This window comes from Tubulanus polymorphus, unplaced genomic scaffold (genome assembly GCF_964204645.1).
Source record: "Tubulanus polymorphus unplaced genomic scaffold, tnTubPoly1.2 scaffold_8, whole genome shotgun sequence".
Lineage (NCBI taxonomy): Eukaryota > Metazoa > Nemertea > Palaeonemertea > Tubulaniformes > Tubulanidae > Tubulanus > Tubulanus polymorphus.
Window position 1 is genome coordinate 40334 of NW_027437463.1, and position 25996 is coordinate 66329.

At 37.5% G+C, this 25996-nt stretch overlaps 2 protein-coding genes across 5 annotated transcripts in view; both read left to right on the forward strand.

The window, feature by feature from the left end:
* The first annotated feature begins 2029 nt into the window (after window positions 1–2029).
* Window positions 2030–25996, forward strand: part of LOC141914628 (p53 and DNA damage-regulated protein 1-like) — a 29268-nt gene continuing 5301 nt past the window's right edge. Inside the window, exons 1-4 of one of the 4 annotated variants that reach the window (XM_074805879.1) lie at window positions 2030–2173; window positions 2956–3120; window positions 7797–7886; window positions 13449–13584. In XM_074805879.1, the coding sequence (XP_074661980.1) occupies window positions 13451–13584 (134 nt within the window). In that variant the 5' untranslated portion in view covers window positions 2030–2173; window positions 2956–3120; window positions 7797–7886; window positions 13449–13450. Of the gene's footprint in view, window positions 2174–2955; window positions 3121–7796; window positions 7887–8747; window positions 8889–13448; window positions 13585–25996 lie in introns of those variants that run through there. The other 3 variants (XM_074805877.1, XM_074805878.1, XM_074805881.1) reach the window with 3 other exon arrangements.
* LOC141914627 (G patch domain and ankyrin repeat-containing protein 1 homolog) lies at window positions 7812–8852 on the forward strand. Its single transcript, XM_074805876.1, has one exon. The coding sequence runs from the start codon at window positions 7812–7814 to the stop codon at window positions 8850–8852; it is 1041 nt and encodes a 346-aa protein (XP_074661977.1).

Consider the following 25996-nt stretch of genomic DNA (forward strand, 5'->3'; position numbering starts at 1 on the left):
TAAGTTACTATAAAACAATAATTATGAAGCGAGACCTCACACGACAGCTCGCGCCATTTTGCAGAGCTTCTCGGGACCTGTGGTGACAGGTCTGCTTGAAAACTGATGAAATGGAAAAAACTTTACTTTTAATGGTATCTTTATAGTAATGAATATAATATAGATTGCTAACCATGGATATAGTTAATCTTAAGTTACTATAAAACAATAATTTTGAAGCGAGACCTCACACGGCAGCTCGCGCCATTTTGCAGAGCTTCTCGAGACCTGTGGTGACAGGTCTGCTTGAAAACTGATGAAATGGAAAAAACTTTACTTTTTATAACCTTTATATAGTAATAAGTATAATATAAATTGCTAACCATAGATAGAGTTAATCTTAAGTTACTATAAAACAATAATTATGAAGCGAGACCTCACACGGCAGCTCGCGCCATTTTGCAGAGCTTCTCGGGACCTGTGGTGACAGGTCTGCTTGAAAACTGATGAAATGGAAAAAACTTTACTTTTTATAACCTTTATATAGTAATAAGTATAATATAAATTGCTAACCATAGATAAAGTTAATCTTAAGTTACTATAAAACAATAATTATGAAGCGAGACCTCACACGGCAGCTCGCGCCATTTTGCAGAGCTTCTCGGGACCTGTGGTGACAGGTCTGCATTAAAACTGATGAAATGAAGGAAAACATTAATTTTTATGGTCTCTTTATAGTAAAGAGTATAATATAAATTGCTAACCATGGATAGAATTAATCTTAAGTTACTATAAAACAATAATTATGAAGCGAGACCTCACACGGCAGCTCGCGCCATTTTGCAGAGCTTCTCGGGACCTGTGGTGACAGGTCTGCTTGAAAACTGATGAAATGGAAAAAAACTTTACTTTTTATAACCTTTATATAGTAATAAGTATAATATAAATTGCTAACCATAGATAAAGTTAATCTTAAGTTACTATAAAACAATAATTATGAAGCGAGACCTCACACGGCGGCAGCTCGCGCCATTTTGCAGAGCTTCTCGAGACCTGTGGTGACAGGACTGCATTAAAACTGATGAAATGAAGGAAAACATCAATTTTTATGGTCTCTTTATAGTAAAGAGTATAATATCAATTGCTAACCATGGATAGAGTTAATCTAAAGTTACTATAAAACAATAATTATGAAGCGAGACCTCACACGGCAGCTCGCGCCATTTTGCAGAGCTATTCGGGACCTGTGGTGACAGGTCTGCTTGAAAACTGATGAAATGGAAAAAAACTTTAATTTTTATAACCTTTATATAGTAATAAGTATAATATAAATTGCTAACCATAGATATAGTTAATCTTAAGTTACTATAAAACAATAATTATGAAGCGAGACCTCACACGGCAGCTCGCGCCATTTTGCAGAGCTTCTCGAGACCTGTGGTGACAGGTCTGCACTAAAACTGATATAAATAGAAAAAAACTTCATGCTTTAAATTGTTGATTTAAAATCAGTCTCAATAAAATCAGTCTCTTTATTGCATTCGGCTCTTTTACATGCACGCACATCATAAAGACAATGAATATAAATAGTGAGACTTCAGGACTTCAGGACAGTGAGGAGTGTTGCCGAACTGTGATAGTGAGCAGATAATTTTCAGTGTCTTATTGCGGAAACGAAATATCAAGACCTCGATTCATCTAGCGAAAATATTCTCTTATAATGTGCTCTTATTTCTACATTAATTAATTCATCTATGCCTGAAACTTATTTTTTCCCTTTAATACAGAAATAAGTCATAGTTTACACATAAATATTTTCTTCTTATAAATCAACCTTTCAAATGAATTATTTGTCAGAACATTTTCCTTATCGTTATTGTTGAATCATTTTCGATATTAACGACGGGTCAGAATATTCATTCAACTCAAAATGTTCTTCCATTCGTCTAACACATGCCTAGATATTTCGCCGTTTCGTCAAATATTGTCATGAGTTTGGGTTTTTTCGGGACCTGACATGACAGGTTCTGGAAACTCTGCAGACAGACATCAATCACCCCTGTGGTTCTGACGGTGGCAAATGTTAAGTTCGGCGGACGGAGGTTTTAATACAATATTTCTTGCTGTTGATGTTCCCAAACAACTTAGTGGGAACCGTACATCGTCTGGTTAACTATTCAGACTACATATCCTGGTAATTGATGTCTATTTAAACACCCTTGACTTTTTTTGAGAGAGCTTTCTTTTATATTTCTACAGCGACTTACAAATTCGCTGTGGCTACTCGTACGGACGTACCGATTACTCTGGAGGCTATTCGTACGGAACTAGGATAACTGTCGCTGATTGGCTGATTAACGCCGCGCACACAGGGACTTGTCACAATTGATTGTGAATGAATAAAACCAATATCAATGACCAGGTCCACTATCCCTGTATAATATAAAAAACTATTATTATTGTTATTTTATTATACAGTTGCAGGGATACTGGTACCCCCATCATTGGTCTCATCCATTATCAGTCGTGACAAGTCCCTGTGTAAATTACTAGCGCAGCATCATAGGCCTACCACTAGACCACCGAGCTCGCTGACAGTCGGCCGAATGTTTTAACTACATAGGCCTATAGCCTCACCTTACCCTCTAACCCTATCCCTTCCCGTACGAACATACAGTAGTAATCCGTACGGGTGCGTACGAATAGCCTACAGAATTATTCGTACGTGTCCGTACGACTAGCCACTTCGTTACAAATTTCACTTTTGAACTGTTTGTTGTTTAAAGTAAACCAATGTACTGAATTGCTGGTGACATTTTGACTCTGAAACAGTGATATTTAATGTAATTGATTGAACCATTTACGAGAGATGCGGATCTGCACTTACTGAACTGCTAGTGCTAGTGTATTGCTTATTTTAGTTAGTGTAAAAGTTGAGATCACATCAGATCAGTTAATCCAAACTTCGGTCTTCAGTTATCAGAGTTCGTCGACTATGGTCGAAACAGATGCACCAGCCAATGAAATTCCCTGTCCTGCGGGTGCCGGTAAACGAAAATTAGCGCAGGCGCTAGGATCGCTCAATCAGGATTGTTTCCCTGCTACTGGTAATGTTATTTTTATCGCTGCCGTAGAGCTATGGTAGGTATGTTCATATCCGGGGGGGGGGGGGTGCATTATCGATTGTGATCCGCATTTTTAGTCGAACAAAATAGAAATAGAAAAATACCCTTTTTCAAGAGCTAAATTCGTCAGCTTAGGACCCGGAATAAGCGACGAATCATAAGGAATCGGAAGGTTTAGGATCTTAAAATTCAAATACTGAAGACCTCATGATTATATTTCGTGTCGGGGCTGAGCGATCGCTGCCGGAAAGTCGATGTCTAAGTTTTGCGTTGAAGCGAGCGATACAAAATGGCGGCCGGTACTTGTTATTGAATGACGACGCGCCGCGCTGCTCAGGATGAGATCAATATTTAACAATTATTCATTGGTCTAGCGGTGAATTATTAGAGTTTTCCTTAATGAATTTCTTTTTTTTATTTGATCACAGGTCCCTTAATTCGCTCAAAGATCTATGATATTTTGTGTGATTTTCTTTGTCACGCCAAACACTGGGTACTGGAAACAAATTTCTTGTGTAAAAAATATACAACTATTGAAGCCGTGAAGATTTAATGTAGGCGTACTGACGATACGGAAAAATTTATTCTCGTATGAACGATAACAAAAATAGGCTTTCAATTTGTAATCAACATTCCCAAAGTATGTTTTTTTCGCAAAAATGAAATTCTTTTCTATTGATCATGACGAACCATCGCTCATAGCGGATCTTCGATATTTTGGACAATTTTCTTTGGCCACGGGCCACGCCAAACACAGGTGCCTTCAACGAAACCTACGTTTTTTTTTTACAATGTAGAATTCTATGACTGAAGAGCCACCGGCTCGCCTCTATTTACTCATTATAACTTAAATCTGGCTGTGCGCTTCACCAAGTTTTTTAACTTTTAAATTTTCCACTTTCCAGCCAAAATTTTTCATAAAATGTAACTCCTCTCAGATTCGACTACCAACAGCTAATAAACGTAATTTTCAATTATGAAAATTTCTTATTTTCCCATTTGTAATTATTTATCACTATATTTCTGAATATTAGGACAGATTTGGCAAAATGATCGCTAAACATTTTTTGCGTGCGCGGACCGCCACTATGCTCCCGTCAGTAAAGGGGCTGTTGAAAGAGGGAGGCATCTAATGGGATGAATTGAGGCTTGTGATGGGCAAAAATAGAGGCTTGTGATGGGACAGTGAGGCTCCCGAGGGGATTTTCCAAAAGCAGCAAAATTGAATTATATATTAAATATTGCTGAAATCTAGCTCAAAACAAAACAAATGGATTATTATTTAGTTATTATTATTAGTATTATTACTATTGCTTGGTTTATGTTTCTAACCTGATTGATTTTATTATGATATCATGTATATATATTTCAAATTTCAGAGTTTTGACCCTGATTTTCTGCTATTCTTTACTAAAATTCATTTAGCAAGTAATAATATTAATAATTGGTATATTTAAATCAATTCGCAATATAGACCTGACTGACAAGCCTTGACAATCATGTTTGATTCATTTCAATAATTATATAGTGAACAAAATTATTTCACCTGAAATCATATAAATATTTCTCGATATTTCACAATTTCTTGTCGTTACCATGGAAACCAAATAATAATAATCTATATAATAATAGATATTCCTAGATAAACTTAGGGCAAACATAAACTATTGATAACTAGTTATTCTATCCCCTTAATACATCATAACTTTTGTTCTAACATCGATATTTTCATTATTTTACCCTTTTTAGGCTGGTTTCCATGGAAACCATAGGCATTTGGGATCAGATAAAAATTTTGGGTCTTTCAACTTTATCTGAAACTGCTATGAGAGTATTGCTCTTTAAATTTTTAGTCCATCTCTTTTTCGTTTAAGAGATATCGAAGTTTGTTTACATGAGATATTACCTTCTTAAGAGTTTTTGTGTATTGAAACATGAAGACACTTTTTGCTCAAATTTTCGAACTTCAATTTGCAATATCTCGAAAACTACTGGAGATAATTCAAAAATTTATAAAGCATATTGTTATTTGAGCCTTCCCCATTCCAACAAGCCTTCAGTAAGACTGGAGCTATTTGCACGAGCGCTGAAGGTGCGAGCCCTTAAAAAAATTTTTATTTCTAGGTGCTCAGATTCGTTTTTGCAGCATTTGGGGGCCATAAGTAACTAGTTTAAATTCGGTAATTTTCATGTAGCAGCAATTGTCAGTAGTTTGTTCGAGGCACTTTTCTGCCGTATGTTGGTAGGCTTATGTGCATTAAATAGTTCTATGTTCTCATATCTGTTAATATGATTTAATTTTATCATTAACAGCTTAGAGGAAGCATTTATTAATTCAATTTGCAAAATATTTTGGTGACTTTGATAAGATATGATGATGAAATTTTTCGTCTCAATAGGAGAATCGATGCCTATGTATTCAGCGCGCGCTGAGCGCAGTGGTGTGACCTTTATTGGCATTGATTTCTTTTATTTTTAACACACGGGGAATTCCCTGGATATTTATAGGCCCTACCACCGGCAGTTCAATACGCGCTCTGCTCGCGTGAAACTATACAATTATTGACGTATAGAGGCTTTACTAAGTAACTATGAGAATGTGTTTATACAATTATTGACGCACTGGTTATGAAATTGAGCGTGTGAACCTGACAGTCTTAGAAAGCTAGATAAGTAAATAAACTCCCGATCATTTTTTTTAAGCATGGCATATCTTTTATTTGTATGGTGGTAAAGTGCCGTAACATGGCGGGCCGCCGTGCTAAAACCCCTTAGCGAGAACACTGTTGACATCTGCAGTTTGAGAATCGTAAAAAATCTGAAATTCGATTTCTCTAAACGGTATCATCAGAAAAATATATCAAAGCAATGTTTGAAAAAAGTGTCTAATTGAGCTCTTAAAAACGGTAAAAATATGAATTTATGGAAGTAAAAAGTTTGTTGTTGAAGATGACGCTAGCTAGTGCTGTAGATCACTATGGGTTGACGTTGCAGGTGAGGACGTCGGCGCTATTTGACGCTGTGGATCGGGTCCGTACATAAGGACTATTCGCTAAAGGTGCGCTGTTACCGGTATGCGATCCACTCATTTTTTCGCTGGATCGCCTCTGTCCTGGCGCTATGGATCGCTAATTTTCGTTTCCCGGCCCCCATAGGGCGGGAACTTTCTTTGACTAGTGTATAAGTGAAACAGAAAGTCAAAAAATTAGTTGGAACTAAAGTATTCTTGCAAATGGGTTTACTGCACAGTACAGGGGCGTGTTTTCGAGCAACCGCCCGATTTGCTTAGTGCAAGACGAAAAAATTGCTCGTCTTCGGCAACGGGAGGCGAAGATTGCTCGTTGTCGAAAAGAATTGTGTGTGTATCAGTTGGAGACGCCAAGCAATGAGCAACTCATCAACTTCCCAATGAGTGAGCAAATAATCACGCATGTATGTGATACTTTCAAATAGGGCGACGAATCACATTATACTGATGTATTAAGCGGGAAAGATGATGCCTCTCTGTCTCCAGTGATAACACACAGGAGATGGCAAGCCATCGATTGCTCAACAGTTGCTTGCAGAACTGGTCGCAGCAACCGACGACTAAAAATTGTCTCGTGCGCTCCAGGAAAATTCTGCCATGGAGATTGTTTAGTTTTATTATCAAATAAAGGCTTTCTAAGGCTTTGGGGTCATTCATTTATTACGTACGCATTAGGGGAGGGGGGAGGGGTCAGTGCAATTGCGTACTGTTATGCTTAATGTATACGAAAAAATGGCCGATTTTGCGTACAGAGGGGGAGGGGGGTTGAAAAATTCAAATTTTATGCGTACGTAATTAATGAACGATCCCTTTCAGGTTCACATGCTCAATTTTATTACCGGTGCATTTATAACTGTATAAGCACAGACTTCATAGCTCCATGTCACAAGCCTCTATACATCAATAATTGTATATTTTGGCGCAAGCGCCTGTTGCTTTACCGGAAGCATAAATATCCAGGGATTTCCCGTGTGTTTGAAATAAGAAAATGAATGCCAACAAAGGTCATACTCAGCGTTCGCTGAATAGACGAACTAGCAGCCTCAATTTCTCCTATCGAGATGAAAAAACTTTATCATCACAGTCACCAAATCAAAATTTATAAAAAGGTTTTCTCAGCTCAAGTGGTAAAATTAAATTATATGAATAGATGTGAGGACATGGAACTATTGAACCATGAATTTTGACCATGACTTTTGAAAACAAACAGTGCTTTTCGCCAATAATTCTGAACCGATTTTTTATGAACTTTTTGAAAGATTAGACCCTGAACTAACTTCTGAATATCGTTATTTCTGTTTTGATTGATAATCCTGTCCAAAGGGAACATAAAAACGGGTCGAGATTTTAAAACGGCTCGAGATTTTAAAACGGCTCCTTTCATTACTGAGGTCGCCTCATGGTGGTGCCTGCTGACAAGTACCGCACTCAACGCAATGTTTTCTAATCACATTTTCATGTATTTTAAGGTGTTAATGTTTTGGCTAAGATGTTACTGATCTGATGCATGTTCTATGACAGCGTATACATTCCTTTCAAAGAACATTTTGCCAAATGCGGATTCAGACATTGAATTGTGCTTAGTGCCCGCATCTTTTGGCTAACCCCTGTACAAAAGTACAGTACAGAAGCTGCTATAGTGTATCCTATTTTATGTGTTTTAGAGCGATGGTTGAGAAATGAATTCGAATTTGAGATTGATTGATTTTGTGCGTGCGAAGCTTGACCAAATTGAACCTGACACAAATGATAAGGTGAATTTGGATGGAGAGGCGATTAGTAGTAATCAAAGAGGAAGTGAAGCTAAAGCATTCTATGATGATGTCATCCAGTCCGTGCCACAGTCTTTGGCAGAAAGCCCTCGGCGTGAATTGAAAGAAAAATCTTTGAGTGTAGAGCCTGAAATGACGAAACATCACACTAACAGCAATGACAAAAAAAGGATTTTTCATGAATTTTTGCGTTTCGCGCAAAATGGGAATTTGTCCAAATTGAAAGAAGTGTTTGAAAGTGGTCATGTAGAAGTAGATACAGTTGATATTTTTAACTGGACAGCGTTAATGTGTGCAGCATGCAGTGGTGCATTAGATGTAGTTGAGTATCTTGTTTTGAGTGGAGCTAACCCTCATTTGAGAAACAATCAGCATTTAACCGCCTTGGATTTAGCGCGTAAAGCAAATAGACATGCTGTAGTTCAGTATCTTGAAAATTCAAAATGCGGTTTGATAGAGGTTGATTCCGTTGTGACATCCCTAAAATATGAGCTGAGGTCCGATGACCCCTTTTATTGTGAAACGTGTAAAATGAATTTCATCGAAACTTCAAGAACTAAGCATGAGAACTCAACAGTGCATTTATTTAGCAGCAAAAAGTTCACAAAAATGAAAACTATGTATCATTTACCCGAAAGCAATAGAGGATTTCAGTTGATGTTGAAAAGTGGCTGGAATCAAGACAGTGGCCTTGGTCCGGAAGGGAAAGGCCAAAGATATCCTGTTAAAACAGTTCTCAAGCAAGATCGCCAGGGTTTGGGTCAGAGCTCCAATCTCAAGAAAGCGCGTATTACACATTTCGGTCCATATGACAAAATGGCTGTAAAAACTAGAAAGAAACATCGTGAAATGACAGTAACTACTCTGTCAAAAAAGAATCAAAAGGATAAAGAACACAAAAGAAAACAATGGGAGATTAGATTGAGAACATATATGAATTCAGAATAATCTGTAGATTTCCATCAATTCAACTCTGTGAAGAAGGTATAAGCACTATGAATAATTCAGATGTCCAGAAATTTATGTAGAATCCTTTTTTATGTTAAATATTCCATTGAGGTCTAAACACAATACTGTAGATAGAAGCATTGATAATATTCCAATGACACAAGTCTCAGAAACTAAATTTCTAGGTCTTATCATAGACGATAAACTTTCCTGGAAATCCCATATTAATGCTCTATGCACCAAATTATCACGATTCATTGGCAGCCTAAATCAATTTTTGACCAAAACAACTCTTTTTAAATTGTATAACTCTTTTTATCTACTGTCATCTTAGTTATTGCAATATTGCTTGGGGTTCTACATACCCATCCACCCCCAAAACGTTTAGAAATCTTACAAAAGAAAGCTGTACGTAGAATTTATAAAACCGACTATCTTGCCTCTACTTCACCCTTGTTTAAAGATGCAAAGATTTTGAAATTGATTGATATAATTTATCTCCAAATGTCTCAATTTATTCATCAATATGTTAACAATGAATTGCCAGATATCTTCAGAAATTTCTTCAAAGTTAATAAGTACTCGCCATAATACAAGATACAAAAAAACATTTCTAGCTCGATCCATTTAAAACAAACCTTAAACGGTTCTCTGTCAAAGTCAAAGGCCCAACTATTTGGAATCGTTTAGACAACAATATTAAATGCTCCCCTTCACTAAATTCATTTAGACGCAAAATTAAGGACGCACTTACCACGAGTTATTGATATCTCCTTTCTCAAAAAAATTTCTTATTTCTCAAAATGATTCTTAAGTTAGCTCTTTTTGAATATTCCTGACAAATATTTAGTGTATACACCGTTTGTGTTGTACCGTCAATTTGTTTGTCCGGTTAATTGTTTGTCCGTCTCTTTGTTTGTCATGTTTTTCAAGTTTAATTTTCTAGGGTGTTATATCCTATAAGCACTGCTTCTTTATAACTTCCCTACTGATATATTGTAGTATTCTATATGATTATTCTTTTTTGAATTCTGTATATACTGTACTACAATTTACAGGAAATAAATAATAGATAAATAAATAAAGAATTAACAGATTGTCGTAAAACATTAAACCCACCGTTATGCATTTTTGACTGACAAAGAGTGCAGTAATGACCCAAAATATTTCTATAAGCTTACTGCTGATAAATATTTCTATAAGCCTACTGCTGATGAAATATTTTTGTAACAGTTTATTTCATAATTTTGGATGTTTAAAGGCCTATTGGTTGGTCTAGCCATTAAGTGTTTTCTATGGCTGCTTCATGGGTGGTTTTTCGAGCTACTATTGAAGATTTTGTGGAGGAGCTCCTGGGGCAATGGGAACCCCTTCGCTTTCCTTTATTGAAAGATATTTAGGTGTACTGTGTATTTTACCAGCGATAGGCCCAAGTAGGTTATGAAAACTCTATTTTTAGATTTTGAATATTTGAAGTTTTGGAATCTAAATATAGAATTAGAAGTTTAAGACACATCGCTTTGACCTCAACCTAGAGACTTTCGGCAGGTGTGGCTCAGTTTTTATTGCCCAGGCGCTCGGAATTCTGTTTCCGGGTTCGTTCCTCATTTCGTGTTTCAGTCTTTATCTCCGATGGATCTTTTTGATCCGGTTCAGGAGGTCTGACTGTTAATTTGAGGTTATTTGTGATTTTCCCTGCTCTTTATCGGCATCTCAGGGTCAGGTCCTCGGCCGGTAAGCGCCTGGGCGAGTGTTTGTCAATCGGAACTCGTCCGGGAGACTCACTCTCTCAGTGCAGCAGATATTATCGACATGATTTTCATGTTTTGTTTTATCTGTTTATGAATATATATCCTGATACGTATATATATGTGCATGTATATGTGTGTATGTGTGCATATGTATATGTGTACATGTTTATAATATAGTCCGTGCACTCCAGTTTCTAGTTCGGAATCCCTGGGCTGGAGTCAGATGTCTAATTTTTACCGGGCGTTTTTGCCTTTGTAGCCCAGGTTTAGCTCGGGTTTTTTCGTCCTTGTGCTATTTGCTGGGTGAATTTTTACGTTTGTTGAACGTGCTTTTAGGCTTTTGCCTTTACACATTTTTTGGGAGCCATATCCACCGCATGGTGCTTGGCTAATCCTTCTAAAATTTGCCCCACGTAATGTATCCTGAAGGAAATATCATAATTTTCCGCAATAAAATTTGTATTTCTGAGGGATACTTACGTGGGGCACAGGATATTCCCACCCGTCTTCCCCGCTCTTTGCGCAGAGTTTCAGAAGAAATTGAGTCTTGGGCCCGTGGCGGCGCCACCGTACGGTACGGGGTACTCCAAAAAATGTTTAGCGGAATATTTCCCAAACTAAGGTAACTTCTAAAATGTGCCCCATGTAAGTATCCCTCAGAAATACAAATTTTACTCCGGAAAATTATGATGTTTCTAGCGCGAATACTGATACTCAAGGCGTATGATATAATGATTTATTGTGTGCCATGTGTTCAATGATTCATGTAGTTTTGAAACCCGTGCATAAGGAAACATTCCATCAAGATATCTGACGAAAGTCTGGTTTCAAATTATGGAAATTTACTCCTGTGAAAATATTGAATCGTCTGTGGACAATCTCTGTCAGTAATATTGGGTCAATATATTGACGTTTTTATTAGGCCAGCCATGGGCTGAGCCTATAACTATACAAGTGGAGCGAATATAAATGGTTTCCAGAGTAAAGGCTCTTTGACTGTGCAACTGAGCATATATTCATACAAATCATTCATTAGAGCATTATCCATTCTCCAACCCCTATGAAGCTGAATTTTGAAAGAGGGCCTCGTTGAAATTTTATCTGTTTTAAAAAGCCAATCAGAAAGTCTCCTCTATGATTGGCTTAGCTGCAGAGATTAGCAGGTGTTCACGTGAACCCGCGGTATCGTCTACCGTTTTACTTCCGGGTTTTATTTTAAGATCTAAAATTGTATTTCAATATCCATTTCTGTGAAATCTTTAGTTGATTTGGTTTTTGGGAGGAATATTTTTATTTGTACTGCAGAAAATATTGACAATTGTGCCAAGTCTTGTGCAAAATAGCTTTTTCTCAAATCGGATGGATGACCTTGATATGCTAATTAGCCATGTGCTCAAATTGCAAATTCAATCCTTTTATTCTGCAAAAAAATATCAAATCCAATTCAATATTACTTTTTTGAACAAGGTTAAACATCAAATCCAATTCAATTTTGTTTTATTGAGCAAAATTCAGAAAATTCAATCTGTTCTACTTATGAAAACACGATCGAATTGTGTAAAATATTAGCCTGGGATTGACTAGTCTATGAGCTGGGAGTGTATTTGGACAAATCTAACCCCAAGAATGCATCATTTGCTGTATTATGAAAAGCTGACAGGCTGGTCATAGTGTCCCTTGGTGCTCTTGTTGAACATGAATGAGCCGCTTAAGCAAATTGTGTTACCACAGTCAATTGGAAAGTTGTAGCTCATAACGTGTTCTATGATGATTTTGGTGAGTTTCAAGGTCATTGGTTTTTGTATATGGCCACCAGGGGGCATTGAATAATACAATAACTTTGTATTGCTATATTATATTTGTACCTATGCATATTTTGTTACCACAATCAATTGCAAAGTTGTAGCTCATGACATCGTCTATGATTGCGGTGAGTTTCAAGGTCATTAGTTATTCTATATGGTCACCAGGGGCGTTGAATAGTAGAATAACTTAGTATTTCCTTATTAGATTGGTACCTAGGTATATTTTGTTACCATGATCAATTGCAAAGTTGTAGTTCATAACATTTTCTATTATTGTGGCAAGTTTCAAGGTCATTGGGTTTCGCATATGGTTAACAGGGGGGTTGAATAGTAGAATAACTTAGTATTTCCATATTTAATTGGTTACGAGGCATATTTTGTTATCACAATTAATTACAAAATCGTAGCTGCTGACATGTTCTATGATTGTGGTGAGTTTCGGGGCCATTGGTTTTTGTATATGGTCACTAGGGGGCGTTGAATTATGAAAGTGTTAGATCGTTTAGCATTTGAAACCACCACCCAAGTGGGCATGGTGTCCCAAGACCCCTAGTTATTTGAAAATCATTATTTTCTGGTTGGTTTGGATCAACAAGATTTTTTTCGCTACATGCGTCGTCCTCTACATATGCATGTGTGCAAATCTAATCTAAATATAATGTGTGAATATTTACTTTCTAGAAATGATACCACCATAGACAATTCACCAATTTAGTTAATACAAAAGTCCTGCCTAGTTGAGCTCTATCTTATTACCCCTTCTAATTCAAGGCTTGTCAATTCTAAACAATACAAGGGAACTTAGTGTGTCTACATTGTATTGACAGAAAATACCGTCCATGCTGATGAAAGATAGGACCTATGTCCTTGGGCCCTTGATGGCTTGTCCTATATGTAATGTACAGCCATCCGAAATCTACCTTCAGATATTATCTTGATCGGACACAACGGCTGCTACGGCCCTGTTATGTATGTTCCAACTGTCGATCTAAGCCTAAAAGTCATTCTTTATACAACCAATTGGTATTTTCTCATTCTAGTGATGGCTGGTACAAATACTGATTCTGTTTTAAACTATTTAACACAAATTGAAGAACTTGCTGAAGATATTCTTGTCGACAAAGAGCGGCTGATCGATTTAGACAGAAGACGGCAGAAAACCCGAGAAGCAACACGGTAATATTTTTTGTTGCAATCACTATTTTGTTGAGATATTTTGTATTAATGGGGAACTGCAGTGCCGAAACTAAAATCTCTCATTCATTGTTATTCAGCATGATGTTCAGTTCGGTAACAGTTAAAAATCCCCCCAAATTTTATTTCACTGTTGAAAAACTTTAATAGTTATCAAAAATTTCACATATTCCGTGGTGTTTTTTACAATATTCACCTTGGATAATCTGTGACTTTTACCAAGCTATGTGCATAAAAATGACATTATTCTGTGACTTTTAGCTAGCAACATGCATAAGAAATGATATTATCGTAGTTTCGAAAATTTCTATGAAGAAATCTAGTTTAAAAGTAATGCAGTAGACTCAGCTCAACTCGAATTCATTGGGACCAGAGAAAAATGCAACGAGTTAAGTGGAATTCGAGTTGGGGTTTTGGTGAAATTGGCAAAAAATTATTAAGAAATTGAACCTATATATACCATTCTGTATTGATCCTACAATCAGATGCTAAATAGAAATGATTTCGTAAAGCTTGTTTTGTCTCTTTTTTACCACCAAAAAAATTACTTGATGCGAAGAAAAATAACGATTCTAAACTGCAGCTTGAATCCTTGGTGAACTTTATGGTGCGAAAATAGACAAAACGACTTCAAAGATGACTTCAATGATAGAAAAATCAATAAACAATTGGCTGTTAATTTTCGGTTTTTGAATCGCGAGCCATGCTGGAGATTATGTATGTACTGAATGACTGAATGTCCCTGTTTGGGATGTTTTGTCTTTATGTGTAGAGTGGATCTTCTATTACATAATTACGAAGCAGTAAACACACGCACACTATTACTCGATAATTGTGGTTGCTGCCGGGAAGAAAATAGTTCGCGTTGAACAGATATACGAGTTGAGCAATTTCGAGTAGAGTGAATTTGAATGTATGGTTTGACATAGGAGACAGAAAAAAAATTCTACACATGCCGAATTGAATGGATTTTCGACTTTTCGTCTACAGTAGTAAAATATCTTTGTACCCTAAATATTATTGTAAAAAGTAGTATCTGTTTTCGTTTAGGGTTTTTAAGTTTGATAGAAAACTGAAAATTGGGGGGATTTTTACTGCGGGGTAAAAACGAATAAAGGAAAGATTTATAATAAAGGACCCATGGTCCTTTATTATACTTTGGTCACTGACTCATGAAATAAAAGTATAAGAGTACCGCCGGCGTCAAGGTACACGAAGAACCGTAGCGTATTAACTTCCACTAGTCGCTGGGTATGATATATGTACCAGTGAGGGAGGTAAGTGTTCAGTTTCTTTTGATAGATTAATGAATTACATCGAATGAAAAGGCCTTACTTTTTCATGACTGAACTTCGTTTGCCCAGTGAATCGGAATACAAACTCCTTTCAGCTATTTCGTTTGCTACTCGAGTCGTTTAGAAGAAAAATATAATCTGCCACCCCCTTCACTACTCAGTGGGCTTGCTAACCTTGCGATTGCGCAAGACCGATTAATGATGACGGCACCGACTAATGCCAATGAGAGCTCTCCACATTTATCGGCTGTCCCTGAGTCTATTTTAATAGCGATAGTGAAAGTACTGATTATTACTGAATTAACAAATTAAAAGACCTTTTTTAGCTATATTGTTAAGAAACAGTGGGTTTGAATTGCCTTCTAATTGTCTTCTTATCTGTCGCTACATTTTGCGTGTGCATATGACAGTTGCTTCGATAATTTTGATGGAACATTGCAGGCGTTTCAAACCTTCCCTTGAGTTGAGGGTGGCCAGACTGTATTTTGAGATGATAATATACGAACCGAATATTTTAGTGTAATTTAGCAACAGTTGCTTCGATAATTTTGACGGAACATTGCAGGCGTTTTAAACCTTCCCTTGAGTTGAGGGTGGCCAGACTATATTTTGAGATACTAACTGAATATTTTAGTGTAATTTAGCAACTTGCGATATTTGGTCATGCTTAATTAGTTGTTAGCATCAATAACACATATATTTTCTCTTTCTTTAGGTGGTGATCTAATGAATAGCAGTCATTACGGCGTTGCATGGAAGACCATAACCTAGATACATGTATAAGGGTGCGTCTAAACTATTGAAGATTCAAGTTATTGTAAAAAATTTACTTTTTATCTTGCGAATAAATAAAACATGTAATTTCGATATTAAAGTGTTACCTCACTATATTCAAGGTTGTTTGTCAACTTCGCTTTAATACCCCGCCCCCCCCCCCCCACCCATTACGAAGGCAAAGTTCAATGTTGTCACAGGGATTAATTTTTAAGATTTACATTGCCATAACTTATTGGGACCAAGTCAGCAGCAGAAAAGCCTAATTTTTGAACACTTATTTCACTTTCTTCCTTTTCTTCCCAGAGTATTATGTTGGTGAGATTCTCCTACGAGAGGCCGCCAGTTGCTGCTCTATTGTTTCGATATAAGCCCGCTTGCGACGGCAACCCGACGCCTACCAGGGATGATATTTTTCTTCTGTTCAGCGGATTTCCTTTTCAATCAATTTTTACCTTCATGACATATATCATCATATCGTAGTACAAGTATGACGTAGAGGTCAACGAGACGATACCCGCACAAAGGCTTGATCGTAGTGAACAAGCCGCATCAATTCATGCGTTCAATTTCAACTATATGCTACACAATGTTGGTCCACCAGTATGGAGTTTTTTACCTTCATGACGTAGTCATGTATTTCCCTAAATTATTAGAAAATACTGATAGTAAGACCGCGGGAAAGTTTTTATCGTTGAATGGGCGAATCACGGCGGCAGAGTGCACCTGTGATAAGGCGGAAATAATTCCATGTGAAGGCAAAGCTTTTAAATAATAAGACAGTCGGAGGTGGTTTATCAACTTTTTTCAACTATAGTGCTGCTTTTTTCCCAATCAAATTGCTAGATTTCGATGGTTTCTCATAAGTCAACACTTGTAATTCAAGTGTGATTTTGATGTGTGTAGAGATACATCGTGACTAGCGTATTGAATGGCGGCGCCATGTTTAAGCTGCGCGTTGATCGTTGAATAGTGGAATTATAGGGTGGAATTATCTTGATTGTATCCATACGAAGTTTATTAAAGGTTAGTGTCAACAAATGGTCCATTACAGTCCCTCTAATTTATGTGGAGAGACGCTCTTAACCGGCAAAACCGTGGTCTGTTTCGTGTTATCGTTGGCCTACGTGACTGACCTTGCTTGAGCGTTCGCTGCCGGTGCGCCGTTTCAAAGTTATGAATAAAGTATTATATAACTGATTGTTAATGACATACAACAAATAAACCTTTAAAGAAAGGTACCTAGTGTCTGACATTCTACTGAAAAATTCCGGATTGATTCACTGCATAGTTTGTTCATAGTGAGCATTTTAGTATATGAATCAATTAAGATGATTGATGGACGCGGGTGCGGTTGTTTCAGCTGTTGAAGACGTTCGATGTAAACAATAATTTTAACCACGTGTGCGATGAAAACAGGGACATCAAACTAAGAAGCACTGAATTTTTTGATTACATGTGATTTGAATAGGCGTTTGTGCTGGTTTTTCAAAAAGTCGAATCTTAATTGACCCCTATTGCACAGGCCTAAGCTAGGCCCTCTGGAATTGAATTGAATTTGACACAGTAATTCACCTGTAATTTGCGATGAATCTTTTTGAAAATAAGCTTGAAGATTGGGTCTGGCGAGATGTCCACCCACCCCTATTGTAAAAAATGTCATTGGTGATCAAATATGGCTGGGGTTGGCGTGGCCATCTTGAATTTCTTGTTTGCACCATGCAGCCCGCAATTCTTGATGGATTTCCACAAAATTTGGTGTGAGGATCAGGGTAGGTAAGCTGTCCATGCCTTTTGTATATGGAGGTCATGGGCTTTCAAATATGGCCGCCAGGTCAGCCATCTTGAATTTCTAGCACGAAGCGAACTGCAATTCTTGATGCATTTTCATGATACTAGGTGTAATAATTTTTGGTAAAATGTCTACCCCTTATTGAAAATTGAGTTCAAGTATGGCCACCAGAGTTGCTATCCATCTTGGATTTCTTATCAGCACGATGCCTACGCCAATTCTTGATGCATTTTTTCATGTAGTGTGATCTTTGGGGAAGCTAGAACGGGCCTGTCTTTTCATGAAAGGATATATAAACAGAAAATGAACATTATCACCACATAGCCTATACCGTCTTAACTATTTTAAAACTTGTTACATCGTAACAATGTAAATCTTTCTGTAAAACTTTGAATACTGAATCATTCTTCTACTTCGTCATGAAGGTATAAGGCCCGTGGGCCTCTTGTTACTATTTCTCAGATTGATGCAAATCCGTTGCAAAAAATGGAGGGGGGTGGTGAGGATAATAGCATCTTAAGGATAGATTGGTACCATAAAAGCATTTCCCAATCAGTTTTTAAATGCGATCATTTTTGTTAGCGGCATGTGTATGCTAACAAAGTTTTATCTATCTGTTGCCCGAACGTGGTCTGTGGATATATGTAGGCTACATTAATGATTTTTCACCGAGTGTTGCTAGTGTAGTGCTATAACACGGCTTTTGCGGCCCATAACGTGGCGCTGCATACATTGATTTCTTGTGCAAATGAATAGGTGATGACCATCCTGACTCGTCTTGGAACTAGCAGTGTCTTAACGGTAAAACGTGGACGATGTAGTTTGATTTTTTGAGCTAAATTTCAATGTGAAAACTGCTGAAAAACGATCTGAGAGGATGTGAAGAACCAAAATTTTTTCCAAAAGAGATATATTTATTTGCAAAAATTTAGATCTATTCTCAAAATTCCATCATTTTGCCATCTTTAATCGGTAAAGTTGCCAGTAATGGTAAGGGACAAAAGCAGGCGAGCAAATGGGAGGATCTCGTATCCCGCTCATCGGCCTCAGTTGCTTTGATTCGGAGTGCAGTCGACATAAGCTGGGGTGCGATGGCGGTTGCTCTCAGTTGCGTTGGGTTGTCGCGTCGCTTGTCGACATAAGCCAGCTTTTAGACCTCTCATGAACATTTGATACTTAAAATTCTCCTAGTTAACCCTTTCAGTGCTGACCAATCAATACCCTATAGTGCGGGAGATAAATTGAAAATTTAAAAAAATTACACCCCAATGTGTTGAATAACAAGCGTACCACTACAGTGCGTCTACACCCGGCACGGTGTAAGGTGAGTTACTAATATTTCACTATGTTTGACAGGTGCTGTCATCTTTCGATAGAGATAAAAACTAATTACTAATTATATCAATACACTGCAGTCCAGTGTACTAGCAAAATCCATCACGGATTCATACATCGCACTGCGGTATAGACGCACTGAAAGGGTTCAATTAAACAAAAATGGTATTCCTGGAGTCATGCTGAAGTTCTTTTCCAGCTAACTCGAAATCCAACTTCAAGAGAAATTCAAATTTGAATTAATCTCAAAAATTAACACGGAATTCCAGGAGGTTCGATTTTAGGTTTTATACTTTATCTTCTGTATATTATTGACTGTATCAACAGTTCAAAATTATTTCAGTTTGTAATGTCTGCAGATGATACTAATGCCTTCATATCCCATGAAGATATGAAATCTCCGGAATTATCTAAGTAGATACGTGGTTTAATAGTTTATAGACGTTCACCTAAAAAACTCAAGAAAAGTGAATTGAAAATATCTATATATGGAATGATGATAAAGTTTATAGAACCAATTTTTAGGCCAGCCATAGGCTGAGCCTATTACTATACAAATGGAGCGAATTTAAATGACATGGTTTCCAGAGCAAAGGCTCTTTTACTGTGCAACTGAGCATATATTCATACAAATCATTCATTAAAGCATTATCCATTCTCCAAACTCTACGTAGCTGAATTTTGAAAGAGGGCCTCGTTAAAATTTATATGAGCTTTTTCACGAATATCTGATCGCAAAAATATTGGTTTTGAAAAACCAATCAGAAAGCAAAGACTCCTCTATGATTGGCTTAGCCGCAGAAATCAGCAGGTGTTCACGTGAACCTGCGGTATCATCTACCGTTTTACTTCCGGGTTTTATTTTAAGATCTAAAATTGTATTTCATGATCGATTTCTGTGAAAGCTTCAGTTGATTTGGTTTTTAGGAGGAATATTTTTATTAGCACTACAGAAAATATCATTGGCCATTGTGCAAAGTCCGGGAAAAATTGCTTTTTCTTAAATCGGAAAGATGACCTTGATATGCTAATTAGCCATGTGCTCCAGCTACAAATGCAATCAAATTTTATTCTGCAAAAAAATATAACATCCAATACAATTTTTCTTTATTGAACAAAAAATAACATCAAATCCAATTCAATTTTTTTTATTGAGCAAATTTCAGAAAATTCAATTCTATTCCGCATTAAAATCAATAGGGTAACTGACACTTTTTTTTAAATTTCAAAATATGATGTATTCTATTGATCTATACACTCATCTTCAACCGTTCTGTACCAAAATGTTTAGTTTACGCGCAATTTGTGATTTTGAAACTAGATTTTTGACCTCATTTCGTTGTTTACATCGCTTACTGTTCAGCGTCGGCTAAATCAGCAGGTGCGCGCTGCAACGTCATTACAGGCAGAGCTGAGAAATAGCGTCTATAGAAATGTGTTAGATTTTGAGGAAGCTGCGTGTATTTTCTGTTATATCTCAATGCCAGATTGTTTTACAGCTTTGAAACTGGCCAGGGAGGCAAAAGGATCTATTGTCTATAGCATGAACCTATTTCAAAGAATCAATGAGTAATTTGAATAGGCTAAATCGATCAAATTGAAGAAGCAGATTTCAATCCGCTGCTATGAAGCTATTAAAGTACACTATGCTAAGCTCTCAGCACTGATACTGCTGCTGCATAGTTCACCTATAGTTCAGCACCACAAGAACACTACACAGTGTCTTTCTTATAAGCGATCACAGATTTCGATCTCGCTAAAGAATAAATAGATTTATATTCGTTTACTATTTACTATTTTTCATAGTCATTTAAGACTATAGTTTGAAAACTAAACATTTCAAAACTCTACAAAAACTTTCATAAATTTCTACAAATATTCAAAGGAATAATGTTTTTCGATTAAAGTTTCACGCTGCAGAAGAGTTTTGATAGATAACATCACAAATCTTTCACAAACGTTATTTCTAAGTTTTAAAATAGGAATGATGAGGAAATATTCTAATTTTGTGACCAAAGTCGCTACCAATACCAGGTATATTTCAAGAAAACAATTGAAATTGTTCTTGCGGCTAATTCAGTCTAAGTTTCATCAGTTCATAAGTCAAAATATTCTTAGATCTAACCATGATCTTACTATCACTAAATGATAATACAAAACGATGATTTAAACATCCGTGGTCCTTGCTGTCTACTAGAAAATGCCATGGATTGCTATTCAAATCCTATTTTTGCACTTAGTTTGAACGGATATGGTCCGTTCAACAGCTAATTATAATCATTAATATGTAGACTTTCAAAATCAAGAGGCATTTTGTCTCAATTCGAATGCCAAATAGGTATAAAATTAAGTTGAATTGCACTTGTAGCTTATTTCCTATTCATTTCTATAGACATCATTTCCGAGCCGTCACTTTAGTGACGTAGTTCTATTAATAGACACAGTACCACGCGTTCAGCAGAAGCAATGTATACACTGAACAGGTGCGCGAACATCAAAATCATCAATTCTGACTAGATTGAAAAGATTTTTCCAATTATAAAATCACCTAGCCTTATTGTATACTATAATATATCGTTTAGTGTAAAAAGTAGAAAATCTTTGAAAAAGTGTCAGTTACCCTATAAGACCAAGGGAAAAGATTTATCTGAGGTATTTGTTCCTGCCAGATCCAGTCGCTGTCTGTGCTACTTTTGTATTCTACGATTCTAATACTACGCCCCAGTGTTATAGCTTCCGCGGCCATACATTGGAAGAGGTTTCGTTCTAAGACTCAATATTCAGCCACCCTCTGATATGTGACATCATATGAATTTTATTAGAATATTTTTTCATCTGGAAAAATATTTTTTTGAAAATATGAAATAGTTTCCCTGCTGCGCCTGCCTGTACCCTACGAAATTTTGGACGTAGACCATAAACAAATGTTTATCTTTGGTCTACAAAATAATTCTTTAAGAAAGATAGAATACAATATAAACTTCTAGAACTTTGAAGTCACGAATTAAAAAGATTTTTCAAGCAATGCCTTTCCTCCAAACAACACTAGCTTTCAAGGTAAACCACACTTTGCCCATGGGCAATTTATTTTTCCGTGTGATGGAATAAGACAATGATTTACAGCGAAATATAAGGCGGCATGTAGTAGCAATGTGTATTTATGAATCGATCAGTGATTATTATAGTAGTACAGACCATAGATGTTGCATGCAAGGATCCCACAGTACAGGGAAATTGGGAAAAATTTCTGAAATTCATTTACATTTCACATAGGCCTATTGCATTTGCCAAGGGAATTTTCTTCAGCGATTTCCCTTGAAAATCATATTTATCAACCAGTCACCACTAAAATGTTGACTGTAGTATGATGGTATCTGTTCATTTTCCACTTGGGAAAATTAAAAAATCACCCATGAAATACTTGGGAAAACCTTTTTATTAGGATGACGGTACGTAGTACACGTCGTCCTATTGTTATCGTGAAATCCGTCATGTCAAACGATTACGTCCGTTTAACGCCACACATTCTATGCGTCTGGAACTTTCACAGTCGCTTAAATATGAAACATAGAAGGTCGAGTTCATATATGGTGAATTTTTGTTATTTGGTTGATTAAGTATTGGCGAAATAAAAAAATTGAAACTCTAAAGTAGCGTCACCCCTGTCTAGAAATAAAACTGTATTAGTCCGTGCTTAAAATAGTGCCACGCATACATTTTTGAAATAGCACTTTACATAGGCCTATTCCATGATTTAGTTGTATATTTCTGTATTGTCGTTTATTGCCTGAAATTTCCGTATTTCCTTGGTGTGTGTGTCAGCGGATTAATTGAATGTTTAGGCATTGGTGATATGGACTCAGCGAGTACACGTGCTACATCGATTCAACATTAGCTGCTGAATCGATACTCGTACGTCGAGCAACGCCGAAACTATGTTACTATTACTAGTAAAATGATTTATCGTCATTAATTCTTTTGGACTTTCTCGTCAGCGATCGGTTTTTAGAGCCCGATTATGTGTATGTGGAGACCACGAATTGGTATTGTATTATACCTATAGAATACCTATAGACCTACGTATTATAATCCAAGTCTTTACAGCACTTCGATGACCGCATTGTACTTGTCACGTGATTTCAGTAACAACGGAAGCTTTTCCCTTGCCTCGTTCATTTTACGTGCAAGTCGCGGTAGGAGCTGCTTGGTAAATTTTGTTATCCCGGAATCATAACGTGTCAAAACGTGAAGTGAATTATTGCGAATATTGTCGTCTGGTCGTCTCCAGTCGTGGAGAACTGAATCGAACTCCGCAATAAAAGTGTATTGAAACTGAAATAAACATATTTGTACCAAGAAAGAACTTGTCACTCGCGTCATCGGGATATCAGCCGTTACAGTTTGACACGAGATCCCACGATTGACACGTATCATCGAAGATCACGCGTTCGACACTATGACATCACCGGTCGATACCAGCTCTCCTACCAGCATTACCGGACTCAAAAACAGTCGTCGCGGCTATAAGGCCAGCGTAACCAGAAAGCGGAACGAACTTAACACTTTATTCAAAGAGGAGACCGTCGACTCCGAAAGAATCGAACTTTATAGGGAAGAATTAGTCGTCGCATGGGAAAGATATATTAGCAGCCATAAAAAACTGATGTCATCTCTGACCGAACAAACCGAGATCGACGACGAGGATGCCTGTTTTCTAGAAGAAAACGAAATACACGAAGATTTCTGAAGAACATCGATCACATTATTACTATACCGCAACCTGCACTAGAATCGCCTAGTGAAACTACCGTCCAACATTTAACAAATCTCGTCAGTCTACAGCAGCGCCAAACGCAGAACCAGATGCAAGCAATCGAACGAATGATGTTTCAGCAGTCAATCGCGGCGAATTCCCTTATGTTACCGAACCCTGACGTACCATTGTTTAGCGGCGACCCAATGGAGTACTGTTATTTCATCCGAGCCTTTGAAAGTCTCATCGAATCGAGGGTCACTGATAGTAGAACGCGTTTATACTATCTCAACCAATACACCAAAGGCGAAGTTAACGAGCTAGTGAGAAGCTTCATGTTCAGCACATCGGAAGACGCATACGCCAACGCCAAGGATACCCTGAGGAAACGGTATGGTCAGCCATATAAAATTGCAGCGGCATACGTCAACCAAATCACCACTGGAGCTCAATTGAAGAGCGAAGATCGAAATGGGTTACGGAAGTACTCAGTCCAACTGTCTAGCTGCCACAATGCACTTCAGGATGTCGGATTTCTGTCGAAAATAGAAAATCCGGACTGTTTAAGAAGGGTAGTAGGCAGACTGCCTTATGACTTAAGGAAACGATGGCGAACTAGGGCTGACGTTATCAACGAAATGCAAGAAAGAGAGATCACGTTCAAAGACATATCGGATTTCGTCGAAAAAGAGGCTAGAGTAGCACAAAATCCTATTTTCGGCGACCTCAACCCGTTCGAGAAGAAAGATTCGAGGGAATCACATCATGGAAAAAGAAACTTTGGTTTAAACACCCAAACGTACAGTTCGAATACTCAGACGAATAAAAGAGACGGCAGACCATTAAGATGCTTTAACTGCGAAGGACCACATCGTATAGACGAATGCAGTCATTTTAAGGGGATGAACTATGAAGAGAAAGTGAAGATGATTAAAGACAAGGGACTTTGCTTTAATTGTTTAATTCCACATCATACAGCTAGAGAATGTAATAGCAAACAAAGATGCAGTGTATGCAGGTTTAAACATCACAGCTTGGTACACAAAGGGACGGATAATTCTAGTTACGACGCGACTGAAGTAAAGGCAGAAATAGTTGGTAGTACTCAAATTACTCTTAACCAAGGATCCAAGAACGGAGCCGTGAAGTCAGACGGCAAGGTTGGGTTGCCAATAATCCCAGTCAAGGTGAAATATCATGGTGAAGATCGGTACGAAACTGTCAATGCGTTACTAGACACGGGTTCAACTGCAACGTTCTGCACGGAGAGTTTGATGAGTAAAATTGGGGTTACTGGTTCAAACGCTGAAATCCATCTCACTACCATGGGAAATTGAAGTTATTCCAAGCAAGAACGGTGGCCCATACGCTGTCCGCACTCTATTTGGATGGGTGACAAATGGTCCATTGGGAAGAGCTGTTGGTCGTAAAGTGAAGTCGTTTTCCATCAAAGGCCTAAGCCTAACGGATCAGCAGTCAACTAATAGTCTAACCGAGATGTTCGAGAGCTTCTGTAACAGAGAATTCCAGAATGATGGCAACAATGAAGAAGCTATGTCACAGAACGACAAAAGGGCACTCAAAATTATGGAAGACACAGTTCATCTCGTCGATGGTCATTACGAGTTGGCTCTTCCATTCAAGACACTTCCTCCTCAGTTGCCGAATAATCGTTGGTTAGCAGAAAAAAGGCTATCCTTGTTGAAACGAAGATTAATAAGCAACTCAGAGCTAAAAGTTGGTTATCATAAGTTCATACAAGACTTGTTCGTAAAAGACTTCGCTGAATTGGTTCCAGAAGATGAACTTAACTCTACAGAAATAGAGTGGTACCTACCTCATCACCCGGTCTACCATCCTCAGAAGAAGAAACTACGGGTGGTATTCGATTGTTCAGCCAGTTTCGCGGGAATTTCACTGAACAACCAGCTGTATTCCGGGCCAGACCAAACTAACGCACTGATTGGTGTACTATTAAGATTTCGTCAGGAAACGTTCGCTATTGTTGGTGACGTGGAAGCTATGTTCCACCAGGTTAAAGTCGTGAAAGAACATAGAGATGCACTACAGTTCCTATGGTGGGCGGACGAAGACATGGTAAATACCAGCGTATATCGCATGAAGGTGCATCTATTTGGGGCTACGTCCTCTCCCAGCATATGTAACTTTGCATTAAGAAGAACAGCGATTGATAACCAAGATAACTTCAGTAAGATGGCAACCGAAACCGTAATGAAGAACTTTTACGTCGACGATCTTCTTAAATCCGTCGAATTAGAGAGTATCGGATCAAGCTTGATCAAAGAAGTTGTTAATCTTCTAAAGCTTGGCGGATTCCGACTGACCAAAATAGCTTCAAATTCAAGGGCTATAATTGAAGAAATACTAGAAGAGGAGAGAGCACCCACGATGAAAAACCTCTGCCTTGAATCTCTACCAGTAGAC